Source organism: Peromyscus maniculatus, chromosome 12, assembly GCF_049852395.1.
Source record: "Peromyscus maniculatus bairdii isolate BWxNUB_F1_BW_parent chromosome 12, HU_Pman_BW_mat_3.1, whole genome shotgun sequence".
Classification (NCBI taxonomy): Eukaryota; Metazoa; Chordata; class Mammalia; order Rodentia; family Cricetidae; genus Peromyscus; species Peromyscus maniculatus.
The window spans coordinates 10,768,866-10,783,289 of NC_134863.1; the positions used below are offsets into that span (position 1 = coordinate 10,768,866).

The 14,424-nt window shown below is 43.5% G+C and overlaps 1 protein-coding gene across 7 annotated transcripts in view; it reads right to left on the bottom strand.

Annotated features, from left to right (window-relative positions):
- The window catches only part of LOC143268073 (5-formyltetrahydrofolate cyclo-ligase-like), a 50,193-nt gene extending 38,087 nt beyond the window's left edge, over positions 1-12,106 (bottom strand). For 2 of the 7 annotated variants that reach the window (XR_013043653.1, XR_013043654.1), the window contains exons 1-2: positions 11,659-12,105; positions 6,523-6,786 (exon numbers count right to left, since the gene is read on the bottom strand). Coding sequence is in view for 4 of the 7 variants with exons in the window: in XM_076548591.1 (XP_076404706.1) it covers positions 3,378-3,409; positions 6,523-6,786; positions 11,659-11,821 (459 nt within the window). In the remaining 3 variants the exon portion in view is untranslated. Of the gene's footprint in view, positions 1-3,178; positions 3,410-6,522; positions 6,787-11,658 lie in introns of those variants that run through there. The other 5 variants (XM_076548591.1, XM_076548590.1, XM_076548588.1 and 2 more) reach the window with 5 other exon arrangements.
- Positions 12,107-14,424: the final 2,318 nt, after the last annotated feature.

Consider the following 14,424-nt stretch of genomic DNA (forward strand, 5'->3'; position numbering starts at 1 on the left):
AGCCCAGTTGCAATGGTGGACCCTAGCAGTTTTGGAAATGCCGGTGCCATGTGACAGTCACCAGAAGCATCAGCCACAATGAAATGGAGCTGGCTAGGATCTAGAGGGCAGGCCGTGTATATGCTGCTGAGAGCTGGAACAAAGAGGTGATCTAACCCCTCAGGGAAGCCCAAAGGATTGTGAATGAATCCCAGGTACTGAACTTTGAATTTGTTTGCACTCTTGGAGCTTGGTTTTGCATTATGTAGATTGTGGCTGTGCCCTGTATCTTCCCTCCTGAAGTTAAAAAAGGGTACTTTCCCACAGATGCTGTATTTTATACATATACTTGTATGAGGACATTTTCAAAGGCAAGCGTTATAATATATTTGCTACTTCATCAGACTTTGCTTTCATACTTTAGTACACATGTGCTCAACTATACACCCCACAAAATTTTCAAAGGCCTTGAATTAAAATATCAATCATTGCCCTAAGTTTGCCAAACTAACCTGTACTAAGAACTCTACAGTTTGTTAACTGTGCGGAAAGTATTACATTTGAAAGAACAACAGGAACTTTTTAGAGAGAAGTGTTAGCAGAGGTTTTGGAGAATAACCAATAAACTTGGCAATTGCCTGTAATGCTTGAAAGGGGTACTCCATGGGACCCCTTTGGCCAGTGATTTAACAAGATGTAACCCATTCCTAGTACTGGAGATTTTTACTTAGTGGCACAAGATATTTAGTTGGGCATATATGCAAAGGACTCTACATCTTACTGTAGAGATACTTTCTTATTCATATTCATTGCTGCTCTATTCATAATATTCAGAAAATGGAACCATCCTGGATGTTGATCAACTGATGAATAGATAATGAAAGTGTGGTACATTTGCACCATGGAATATTTTTCAGATGTTAAGAAATCTGAAAATTGCAGGCAAATGGATGAAGCTAGGGGGGAAAACATTTTGGGTTAGTTAACCCAGACTCCCAGAAACAACTCTTATATGTTTTCTCTTATATGTGGTTGTTAGCTTTTAAGCTTTCAGTGTGTATGCTACAATCTGAAGACCCACAGAGGATAGGTATTACCGTAGTTAGGTTACCACTGCTGTGATGAAACACCATGACCAGAACCAACCTGGGGAGGAAAGGGTTTGTTTGGTTTGCATATCCTGAATCACATACACTGAGGAAAGCCAAGGCAGAACCTCAAACCAGGCAGGAACCTAGAAGCTGATGCAGAAGCCATGGAGGGGTACTGCTTACTGGCTTGCTCCTCATGGCTTGCTCGTCCTGCTTTCTGATAGAACCCAGGACCACCAGCCTAGGGCCTCTCTCATCAGTCAGTAATTAAGAAAATGCCCTACAAGCCTGCCTGCCTACGGCCCAATCTCAAGCATTTGTTTTCCAGTTGAGCTTCCCTCCTCTTAGATGACGTTAGCTTGAGTCAAGTTGACATAAAACTTGCTGGGACAGGCACTAGTAAAGGACAGGGGGAAAGAAGAGGACCTCCCGAGGAAGGGGAAATAGAGTGCAGTGATAGGGGGAAACTGGAATAGGAGGATTAAATATGCAAGGCAATGGAAGAGCAGGGTACAGGAGGAAACATGGGGAGGGACAACTAACTAAAGTCCTTTTGAAAAACCACATGGAAACCTACTACTGTATAACCTTCTTAAGGCATATACAGACATGACAGACATTTAAATGGAGTCACCTGTGTCTTCATTTTCAAGTTCAGGTGAAGAAATGGTTCAGGGTTAAGAGTGCACACTGATCTGGGATAGGAGCTGGAGCCACAGCCAATGCCTGTAACTCATGTGCCAGGGAACCCCAACACCCCTGGCTTCTGTGGACACCCACACTCTCTCTCAAATAAAGTAAGTCTTTAAAAAAAATTAAAAAGTTCTAGTGATTTCAGAAGCTGTTGGGGAGAATTTGTAAACATGCAGGTGGAGCACCCCAAAAGTTACTACAAAAACAGAAAAACCTTTCTGGAAAGATTGGGTGTTTCATGGATTTTCTTAATATTCTCTAAGTCTTTGATGTTTTTCATTTGGAATTACCCTGGTGATGGCTCCTGGCCCCCAATATAAGAGTTATAGAAGGCTACAGCAAGGGTCAGAATGCCACTTCCAGTTTCTGTTGCTGAGCGATCTCTGCAGAGTGTGTTAGTCGGCTCCGTGACAGTGTGCCATAGACAGGCCATTTATAGGGAGCACACGGTTTTATAGGGAGCACACAGTGGAGTAAGTTTTTCACCTTGTGGCCAGATGCAACAAGATAGAAAAGCCAGAGTTCTGAGGAATCTGTCTGTCTACACTCAAGTTCTAGGGTTGTAGACAGGTATGCCTTCATTGTGGGCTGTCTCGTGGCTGCTAGGACCCAAACTTAGGGCTTCACGCTTGGGCAGGAAGCACTCTACCCACTGAATTATCTCTGTGGCCCCTCAAACCACATTTTTTTTCAAACCACTTTTTAGCAGGGTCTCCTTTAAGAGTTGAGAAGCCTGGTGCAAAAGGTAACAATGAAGGTCCCCATGCCCTGTTAAATAACACACCCAGTGTATTTCGTTTTATATTTTCATACTTATTTGCATATTTGAGCATCTTCCCGTTTTCCTACTTTGACTACTATAACCTGTCACAGAATTGAACACGTATAAAGTCATGGTTTGGGGCCAGAAAGATGGTTCAGTGAGCAGGGCTCTTGCTGCCAAGGGTGACAATGTGGTGGAGTGAGAGAACTGACTCCTGCAAGCTGTCCTCTGACCGCCACACTTGTGCGTGGCATGTGTGCCACACCCCAAATAAATGAACGTAATATTAGTTTAAAAAAAAAGATCATTTTTATAGAACCGAGAATCATAAACTATTGATAATAACTAAATTGAACATCCACATTGCAGTTCTGTTGCTGGGTCAGTTATACTTGAGTGGATAATAGGTATAGATGTACCCCAAGAATTACTTTTTCTTCCCTTCATGTTAGCAGAAAATCACTATATAGTTATAATTGAAATTTCAACACAATTTGATCTCTGTTGATAGCAGTGATCTAAAGTAGCTATGATTTAAGTGGAATGTAGTGTGTTTAAATGAGGTCAAAATCTGAGTATATTTGCATTATGAATCTGAAGAAAAATAAAAGGAAGATGATTGATACCTGGTATTACTGGACATAATACTTAATTATGTAGGAACATATAGGGTTTATACTGTGTAAAAAGCATTTGACAAACTGATTAATTTGTCTTTTCTCTTGCCTAAGTGCTTCCAGTGATCAATTCCTTCCTGCTCTCTGAAGCTGGACGAGCTCCTGATGTCAATCGTGGTGCAGACTGTAAACCATCATAGAATCCTGACAACTGCCTCGTCCTTCTATGCCATCTTAAAAGATCCACGGGGAGTCTTCTCCTGGGCCTGATGAACGTAAAGAGTAAATGTGAAGGGCTACCACGTGCTGCTCTGCCAGGGCTGTGCTCTGGACCCAGGCACTGGGGCTCCTGGGGATTTCATGTATATGAGAAGGAAATCTGTGAAGGGCTGGAAAGTACAGAGCTTAAGACAGAGTATCACAAGGAACCTCTGTGGGAGGGTGGAAATGTTTCAGTCTTGATGTGTATCATATCATGATCATGTCAGTTTATATGTTTGTTCAGATTTAATAACTGTACACTTGATATGTGTGTTCTGCTTGTATTCAGCAAAATTTTGTTAGTATAAAAATAAAGGCTACAGAGAACACTTTTAATTATGTAAACTAAGAGTGTTTTGTATTTCTATTAGTGTGTGTGTGTGTGTGTGTGTGTGTGTGTGTGTGTGTGTGTGTGTGTGTATAATGTATACAGATGCACTCATCCATGTGGGCATATATGGAGGGTAGAGGTTGATATCAAGATGTCTTTTTTCTTAATCACTATTTGTTCTATAACACCACATGTCACTCTCACCTCAGCCCCACAATTCAGCTCAGTAGTTGAGGAGGGCTGGAGAGGTGGCTATAGGTCCTTTTCCCTGATCACAGAAAAACAGAAATGGTCAATGACAACCCAGGTCTGAGTCACCAAAGCAATTCCGTGTCTAGTCACAGTGATTAATCTGGGGATGACCACTTGGGGCAATGAAAGTTAGGACCAGGGTTTTATTGAGACTGTTAGAAAACTAGACTTGCTATTTTTTTCTGCTGGGAATTCTAGCTGCAAAGGTGATGCCCAAGTCCAAGGTGCCATGGGCCATCACAGATACAGAGTCACAACAAAGACAGATTGACTCCTAAGGACACTAATCCAGAGACCTTTAAGGCTGTTCTGTATAGTCTTCCATTTCTGTACCAATATTATCCCAGTTGTACTTAAGCCAAGTTGATTAAGGTTGAATCAGACTATAAATTCTCAGTGGAGGGACTCCAGGCTGATCAAATTGTCTAGGCAGCTCTCACTTTAAATTCAGTAAAGATACAGTCCCTCTATTTCATTTACCAGCTGGGTTATTATGTTGTAAACCTAAAACTAGAATGCCTTATGTGAAATTTTTGCTTGAAAAGTTATCATTGCAACTGAGGGCACACAAGCTTACCACCTTCTAAACTGAGACAACAGAGGCAAACCAGGAAGATGAGCAGACCACAAAGGCTACCGCAGAGACGATCTGAGCTCCAATCAGCTCCTCTCAAACACTGTGAAGCTGGATTTACGCTTTAGCACTGAACTTGCCAGAGTCTAAACTGCTGATGCAAGCAAAACTGCACACTGAGAACGTGATGTTGGAAGGTAACAGAGAGCCTGCCTGCTTAGACATTTCTACAAATAGCAGGGATCTCTGCCTCAGACTGCAACCGACTCTTAAGTATCATTCTCCATTCCACTGCAACTTGGGTTGCAAGTATCATGGGAGCAATGATGCCACCAATGCCACAAACACAGCATTGATAAAGAGCAGAGGATGAAAATGAATAAGCCAGTGTTGGGAACACACATTTTCAAGACCCACCCCTGAGCTTCAATGTTTTCAATATTCAGTATCTTTTTATTTGATACTTATATTTGATGTATAGTACAAGTTGGGATACTTTATTATTATAAAATTTCTGTCTCCCCAGCGACAGTGTGAATTCCTTCAGGCACAGGACCTTATCTTCCTATACATACAATAGATCTGACATAAAATAGATGAAAATATCTGGTAGAAGCGAGAGAGAGAGAGAGAGAGAGAGAGAGAGAGAGAGAGAGAGAGAAAGAGAGAGAGACAGAGAGAGAGACAGAGAGAGACAGAGACAGAGACTGTGGTGGTATGGTGTTCCCCAAAATATTGTGCATGCTAATAAACTTATCTGGGGTCAGAGAACAGCCACAATATTAAACATAGAGCAGAGAGGATAGGCAGTGGTAGCACATGCCTTTAATCCTAGCATTCCAGAGGCAGAAATCCCTCTGGATCTCTGTGAGTTCAAGGCCACATTGGATACAGCCAAGCATGGTGACTCATGCCTTTAATCTCAGAAAGTGAGCCTTTAATCCCAGGGAGTGATGTCAGGAAGCAGAAAGGTATATAAGGCGTGAGGACTAGAAACTAGAAGCTTTTGGCATGGTTAACCTTTTAGGCTTTTGAGCAACAGTTCAGCTGAGAGCCATTTGGATGAGGACACAGGATCACCTGAGGAACTGGAGAGGTGAGGAAGCTGTGGCTTGTTCTGTTTCTCAGATCATTCAGTGTTCACCCCAATACCTGGCTCAGGTTTGATTATATTAATAAAACTCTTTAAGATTCATGTTACAAGAGACAGAGACAGAGACAGACAAAGAGGGAGGAAGGGAGGGAGAGGGAGAGGGAAAGGGAGGGAGGCAGGGAGGGAGAGAGAGAGGGAGGGAGGGAGAGAGAGAGAGAGAGAGAGAGAGAGAGAGAGAGAGAGAGAGAGAAGATTTTTAGAAGGAAAATTCTGATGACATTACCTAAATATTCAAAGACATCAATTCTTGTAAATTAGCCAAGCCTGACAACGCTTAGCATCCAAGATCAGATGATATAGGACACATCTAGGTCAGTATTTTAATGTGAGAAATGATGCCTTACCTATGGTGATATTTTATTTTATTTGTACTGAAATGTGATTTTATTTGTATGTTAATAAATAAAGTTGCCTGGGGGTCAGAGCTAATAACAAGCCATAGCAGAAACTGGGCAGTGGTGGTGCACGCCTTTAATCCCAGCTCTTGGGAGGCAGAGCTAGGCAGATCTCTGTGTGTTCATTGGAGACACATGCCTTTAATCTCAATACCAACCATAGAAGACCTGGAGGTCTGTACAGACAGGCAGTGACGAGGCGGTCATGTGGTTGGGTTTATAACCAATGAGAAGACAGGATAGAAAGTCTATAAAAAAGATAAACAGACAGGAAGTAGCTCTCTTGCTGAGGACAGAAGCGGCAGTGAAGGATAAGGTTTTTAGCTCTTAGCTATTGCTCTGACCTCTTGGGCTTTCATCTTTGCATTGGCTCTGTGTTTCTTATTTAGTAAGACGGTTACACCTACACTTACCTGTGGATAAGGCCTCCTCCCAAACATCTCCCTCACGAGGCTGATGAATATTCCAGGATGTTTGGGGAAGTAAAGAGATCTCTTCAGGTGATGCTAATCTCATGTCCATGTCCATGTGATTGCTCTGGAATTGGTACCGAGGGATGAAGCAGATTTCACCTTGTCTGAAAATGTCCTTGATGATCTCTTCCATGTCAATTTCATCTTGCATGCTCAAAAAGATGGAAATTCTTTTGGAATTCTGATACTGACTGTGGGCAATCACTTAAGTGGAAAATGATGGCAATTATAATTTTTAAGACTATAGTTTTTATAAACTAGTAACTTCTCTTACTAATTTCTCTCTTTTGTCGCAGCCTTTTCTAAGTAAAAGTGGTACAGTGAGTTAATGCTATGTCTTGATACCTGGCTTTTATTTCCATACTCAAGATTTGCATATTCAATGGTCCCTTTATCTCTCTGGTAGGCCTGTAGTCTGTATGGAAACTCATTAAGAAGACATGAAGTGGAAAAGCTGTCTATCTTCAGAGTTCCAGATGTGATCCCAGTTTCCAGTACATGTCAGAGACTTACTAGAGGATTTTGGTTTATTTTCTCTTTGAAATTTGGATCTCACCAATTTTCCAGTCCTTGGGTTGTTTGGCATTTCTCCCACCAATTTTAGCCCTTTTGGCCCAGCCAAGACCTAACCTTCCTGACCTCTGCAGAAGCTTTACTACATTTAGAATGATACACAACTCAGCACTTCAGTCTGTAGGAGGCTAAGTCATGAGTCAATCACTGCTTATGTGTCCTAAACCAGTCCACAAGCTCCCAGAGAACACGCCCTATAACAGTCTCTACCAATGCTATTCTGTTCAACTGGGTGTTCAGAAAGTTCATTAAAATGGGGCCAAGGGGCTCCTCGTATAAGAATCCTTATTTAGTAGAATCACTCATCAGGCAAAGGGAGCTAAGTTTTGCTCAAAACCCTAGGAACTTACCCGACTCAGAAGTTGGCCCTTAACTCCCTTTTTTCTCTATTCCTTTTCTTTCTTTCTTCCTTTCTTCCTTCCTTCCTTCCTTCCTTCCTTCCTTCCTTCCTTCCTTCCTTCCTTCCTGTCTTTCTTTCTTTCTTTCTTTCTTTCTTTCTTTCTTTCTTTCTTTCTTTCTTTCTTTCTTTCTTTCTTTCTTTCTTTCTTTTTGAGACAGGGTTTCTCTGTGTAGCTTTGTGCCTTTCCTGGAACTCACTTTGTAGACCAGGCTGGCCTCAAACTCACAAGAGATCCGCCTGGCTCTGCCTCCCGAGTGCTGGGATTAAAGGCGTGCGCCACCACCGCCCGACTCTATTCCTTTTTTTTTCTCTCCTGTCCTCTAAGCTAAGAAGAGAAGGATAATGCAAACACAGCTTACAAATATGACTGGCAGAAAGATACAGTAAAGAAAGCCAAGTTACATGTAATAGTGTGACCAAAATGAGAACAAAATGCCTCCATCTTAGAAATAAGGCTTTCTGCATTTTAGGTATAGGCCTTGAGTTACTGGAACCAGTCAACCCAGAAATTAGAAAGTGCAAATACAGAGTCACAAGGTATTCATTCGGTGATGACTATTTAACCAACGAATGTTCCAACCCTGGTTTCCAGGGTAAATGACCACAGAAATGTCCCCACCTGAGGGCAGCCAATGAGAAATGGTGACGGGCAACCCCTTAGAAGTAAGATTAAACCATGATTTCTAGAAGTCCCTAGAAGCGAGCCAATCAGAATTGTACCTGTACTAGCACCCCTAAATGATGTAACCTTGTGGGTTTTGCCTTTAAAAACTGAGCTTGCAGACAGGTGGGCACTTTCTTCAGCCTCCATTGCATTGGATGTATTGGACAAAGTCCCTGCCTAGGCTTGTATTGCTTTCAGATATCCCGGATTAAACCTTGCTTTTGCATTCTGGCATACTGGTCTTTGGTGGTCTCTCTGGGGGTCGCGATCTGGGCACAATAATACAAAGGGAAGAGAGAAGTGAAGCAAAGCATACCAAACCAGGGCTGAGGAAGAAAGTCAACTCCCGGTTTCTGAAAAGCTGTAAAGCTGTTGGAAGGCTTGGCATAAGTGAAGAAAATGGAAAGGGGGAACCCAGATTTGGAGGAGGCCCAAGACTTTGACACCACTTATTATATGAGAAAGTACTTTTCTCAATCTCTTTAAAGCTGAGGATAGAAACCCAAGAGCTGAATAGGCAGTAAGGCACACAGCTACAATTCTGTGTGAGACTATGCACACGCATTTGCCTTCCTGCCTCAAGCCCACTTACATGCTATTTGTTAAGAAGGGAGGAAAAAAGGAGACCCATCATAACAAAGAAGACAACAAAGCAGAAATTTGATTGATTCCTGTAAGACAGAGGGAGAACGAGACAGCATTTACAGACAACGCAGCGCTAAAACATGGACACAGGAGGCAGGCAGAATCCATTCTTCCCTGACAATTCCGACCAGTGTCTACAAAAATGGGGCTTCTTGTAGCTAACACACTTTCATTCATAAGTATACACAGACAAGAAGGGCCAGGAGTTTCATTCAGTGGTAGAAGGGCTTCACTACCATGTTCAAGGTTCCCAGTTGATGCCGAGTACCCCCAAAGGACATAAATATGCATAGCCAATAAATGATTTTCAACCATTTTGAAAAGCCAAAGTACAAAATAGAAAGATTTCTAAAATGAAAAATGGAAGGAAAAAAATGATTCAGTGTTAAACAGATAATTCAAAAAAAAAAGATTATTTTTGATTTCTAGTTTTCTCAGACAAGCTGAAAACAATAACTGAATCTATAAAACATCAATAGGTTGCTATGGAAAGGAAGCAATAAGAAATAATTATTGGAAATTAAAACCACGATTAACAAAATGAAAACAATCTAGGAAGAAATCCTGCGTGGGAAGACAAATTAGGAAAAAAATAAAAAAAAATGTTAAGAGACACAGAAGATCAATCTAAACTTTTTACTATCTAATTAACAAGAATTCCTAAAAGATCCAGAGGAAAACTAGTTATCAAGATGTGGTGGTTTGAATGAGAATGGACACCATAGGCTCATCCATTTGAATGTGTTCTCAGTTGATGAACTATTTAGAAGGATTAGGAGACGTGTACTTCTTGTGGAAGGTGTGTCACTCAGGGTGGGCTGTAGAGGGCACAAAGTCCTTGTGCTCACAGATAAGCACTAGGGAAACCAGGAACGTTAAACACTAAGGCTTGTCTCTTCAAAGGAAGAGATGTATCATCTCTTCTCTGCCCATAACGCTGGGAATGATTTGGTTAATAGCCTGGTGACCTCTGAACTATTTCTATTGCCAGACCACACATGGTGTTTGTCTCAGTCATCCTCCCCAGACCCTTATCTTGAGCATTGTTTCTCAGCCAGTAGAGCCCATCTTTATGGGAGATGTCACACGTACTTTACAAATGAGAGCAGAGGTGGTTAATAACCTTTGCACTATCTGTATGACCAACACCACACCAGCTCTTCCCCCAGACCTTTAACATGCCACATGTAGTCAATCTATACAATCCATCTTAATGAGAGAGGACACATGTACCTTGGAAAGAGTTTCAATGTAACCATGTCTTAAGCTTTGTTGTACACACAGGATTGAATTAATTATCACCAGAAAACTTTTTCTCAAAATGTGCTGTGCTTAAATATGCCTAACATAAACTGTCCTTTGTTAGCCTCTAGAAGTTTGAACCAACAACAGCCACTGAGTTGTGTTGAGGAAGGCTTACTTCTTGCTTCACACTGATGATACCCTTCTGGCCTCTGTGATTACAGAGATCACTGGAGTGGGTTTTGAGGTTTCAAAATCCCACAGCCCATGACATCCAGTCAGTCAGTCAGTCAGTCTCTCTCTCTCTCTCTCTCTCTCTCTCTCTCTCTCTCTCTCTCTCTCTCTCCCCTCTCTCCCTCTCTCTCCCTCTCTTCCTCCCTCCCTCCCTCCTTCTCCCTCTCCCTCCCTCCCTCCCTCCCTCCCTCCCTCCCTCCTTCCCCTACTTCATTTTGTGGATAAGATGTAAGCTCTCAGCTACTTCTCCAGCACCATGCCTGCCTGCCTGCCTGCCTCCATGCTTCCCACCATGATTACAGGCTAGTCCTCTGAAACTATAAGCAAGCCCCAAATTAAATGCTTCTTTTTATAAGTCGCCTTGGTTATGGTGCCTCTTCACAGCAACAGAACAGTAACTAAGCCACAAGATATAATACATAAATCAAAAACATCAGTCTCTAGATTGGAAGTCATAGATCTCGAACAGAATGAGGAAAAAAATAATCAAAAACTTGAAATCAATTGAGCAGTCAAATGGGAGTTGTTGGGTCTAGAGAGACGGTTCAGCAGTTTAAGAGCACTTAATGCTCTTGCAGACAACCTGGATTCAAATTATAGCAGCTACACTGGGTGGTGGCGGCGCATGCCTTTAATCATAGTACTCTGGAGGCAGAGGGTGGCTGATCTCTGTGAGTTTGAGGCCAACCTGGTCTACAAAGGGAGTTCAGGACAGCCAGGACTACACAGAGAAACCCTGTCTTGAAAAACCCAAACCCAAACCAAACAACAAAAGAAAACAAAAAGCACCAAAAAACCCAAAACAAACCAAAAACAGATTACAGCACCTACATGGGGGCTTACAACCACCCTTAACTATTTCCAGGGGATCTAGCACCCACTTCTGACCTCCAAAGGCATCAGGTGCACTTGTACGCGTGCACACACACACAATGCACTTACACACATGCAGGAAAAACATTCATACATATGAACTAAAAATAAATAAAGGTTGCCAATCACATTGGTATTTTCTTTAAAAATAATTTAAGGATATAATCTAAAAAAGTTGAGAAGAAAAAATACATAAGAAAGAAGGCAACGAGTTCCAGATACAACCCTAACTCAGAAGCAGAAACCGGACTGTGCGGATGCAGTTGCCTCACAACGTGAAAATTAATCTACCCCTAGATGAACACAGATTATTACAACGACACAATTTAAAACTAGAAAAACAGACCCAAATTCAGTGTTCTAAGTATGGAGAAATAAAATGTAGCACATTTTTGAACAGCTGTACCACTGAGCCTTATCTGCAGCCCTCCAATTTTTCATTCACCTGCTTCCTCTGCTAGATCTTCTGATCCTTCGGGGGCAACGATCATCTTTTTCATCTCTGTAACCCAATACACAGCAAAACGGTTTGCTACTAGGTGATAAACACATGGGAATGAATTAAATTTAAACCGGGAGGTGAGGGTGTGGATCGACACTCTCCGCATCTTCTTAAGCTCGCAGCAAGGCCTTTCCTCACAATAACAAAATAACTCCAAACGTGCCCGGGTCCAACCTCCCTTAGAAGCTCCGGGGCTATCCACAGGCTCCGCCCCCTGCCCTGGGAAGCCAGACAGGCGCCAGGAGCATAAGTGCGCCTGCGCAGACGCGCGAGCCGAGCCCAAGCTTCCAGGCGTTTAAGTCGGTTCTTGCACCTTCGGCGTGAGGAGTGGGACTGGCGCAGCCGCTCCTCCGCACTTCCGCCCGCAAACGCTGCTTCAGCTCCGCCCGCAGGCTCCGGGCTCTGGGCGCTGCTTACAGCGGCCGCTGCCGTCACGTGGCAAGCACCGCCCAGGCCACACCCACCACCTTCTGCCGAGGGGGCGTGGCCTCTGTGGACCGACGGTGCACCGGCCTCTTAGGCGTCGGAGCCGGCCCCGTGTCTGGTGGCAGCGAAGGGCAGCGTGCTGGGGCGTCCTTGGCCTTTCCTGCACGGTAGCTGGGGGGACTGTGCACCAAGCCCAGGACATTTACCCTCCCTCACAGCCTGCGGAGGTAGCCATGCTTCTGCAGAAGGTCCAGCAAAGGACTATACTTGCGGACTCGGTACTCGTCTAGTTACCTTAACGGTGTGCAGTGCGGGGCTGAAGAGGCATCAGAAGAAGGGCAGTGTTATGCCCAGATTGTGACCCCCCAAAGAATCCACCGTAGACCTTTGGATGTCCAGAATGCAACAGCAAGGTTTATTCTGCAGATACAAGTCTAGACAGGGACTCATTCCTACACCCAATACAGTGAGGCAGGGAGGAGTGCTCTTTCTTGGGGAAGTTAGTTTTTATAGGCAAAACCCATAAAATTTCTTAGAGGGGATGGGGTTAGTACGGGTCCATCCTTGATTGGTCAAGTTTTTCTCGGGCCTGGACTCGATCTTATTTTATCTTATCTGTTTGCCCTGTCAGGAGTTTTACAACTCATCTCCGGGGTCTGGTCTTGTTATCTCTGGAGAGGGGCATCTCGTGGCTAATTGGTTACCATCAGACATCCTGACTCTGTTCTTTTGTTCCTGGGGCTGGCGCCATCATTTCTGGGGACTTGAAACTGGCCTGGCCTAAATCACAGTCCCCAAAGCTGCCACTGAATACTTTAGGTACAGAATGCAAAAGTAAGGTGTTTTCTAAGTCTCCAGGGAGGCTCTTCCAAACCTCTCACTCACAGCAGGGAGGTGGGGAGAAGGAGCCTCCCCTTTCTTTATGAGGCTAGATCTTAAAGGCACAGACCATATAATTTATTTTAACCCACATCCCTTTTTAGTCTTTTGGTCGAATATCCTGACTTTTCCAAAGTCCCTGTAGCAGATACAGCCACCTGGGGAAAAGGGGTCTAAGTTCTTATCTACACTTAGGAATCCTGGTTTAAGCTTCTCTTTGTCTGTAGGGGATAGAGTGGGGGGTTTTACTGAGGTATCACAGGCAGAGCAAGCCAGATGCGCTTACATCATCGCCGGTGGACACTTGGCTTCTCCTGGCCAAAGGACAGAACATTCTGCTTTACCACCAAGTGCCTGTTTCAGCCAGTTGGCTCGTTACTGATGGACTTGGGGGCCGCTGTTACAGCAAGTGGCAGGCCCTTTCTGGAGATGGATGTCCCGTCTCTGGGAAACTCAGGACTCAGACACGCTGTTCATTATTATCGAAGAGTCTTGCTGCTGTCGGAACCTGCTGTTCAGAGACAGATAATGCCTTTCTCTAGCAGATGTTTGAGTGGAGAGAGGAGATTATAGTAAGTGGATGTGAGGAGGAGGGCTGACTCGGATTTATACCACCATCACCCCCATGTTACCATTCAATAGCTGAGGACTGGCTTTTAAAGAGTTAATTTTTCAGAGCTGGGAAGATGGTTTAGTTGGTAAAATACTTGCCACACAGGCATGAGGAGCCGAGTTCAGATCTCCAGCACCCATGTAAAAAGGTATATAGTTCATTTCTGCCTGAAGACAAAGCAAGGCGGAAGAGGGAGAACAGAGAAGAAGAGAATTCTTACCATGGACCGTAAAACAAGCAGTGAATTCACCAACATCTGTGGTCTCATCTTTACGCTTAGAGACCTAACAATTCAGGTCAGTGTGGCCACGTAATATCCACTTACCAATACTTGAACATGAGTGTGGTCTATGGATCAGCGTCCCCAAAAGCATGCCAAGTATGGAGAATCCTGAGCCAGTCCCAGACCTAGGCAGTCCAAATGGTCCTCAGGTGGTCTCTGGCCGTATTAATGTTTGAGAATCACTACCATAAATCAATGTATGCTGCAAGTATTAATCTGCAGAAGAAATTTAAAACTTATCGTGCATGTGGTCCTAGGTTTTATCACCAACACCACACACACACACACACACACACACACACACACACACACACAAATAAGTTGTACATGAATTGCTGCTGTTGAATTTTGGAGGCAGGCTTTTTCTAGATATCCATGGCTATTTTATGTGGCTTCATATCATGGGCACATCCCTTCAGCAATAAACACGTAGTTTGTCAGTATAACCGAGGGGTAAGCCTAGCATACACAAGGCAATTGGTTTGATTGCCAGTGCAGCAAAAATAAT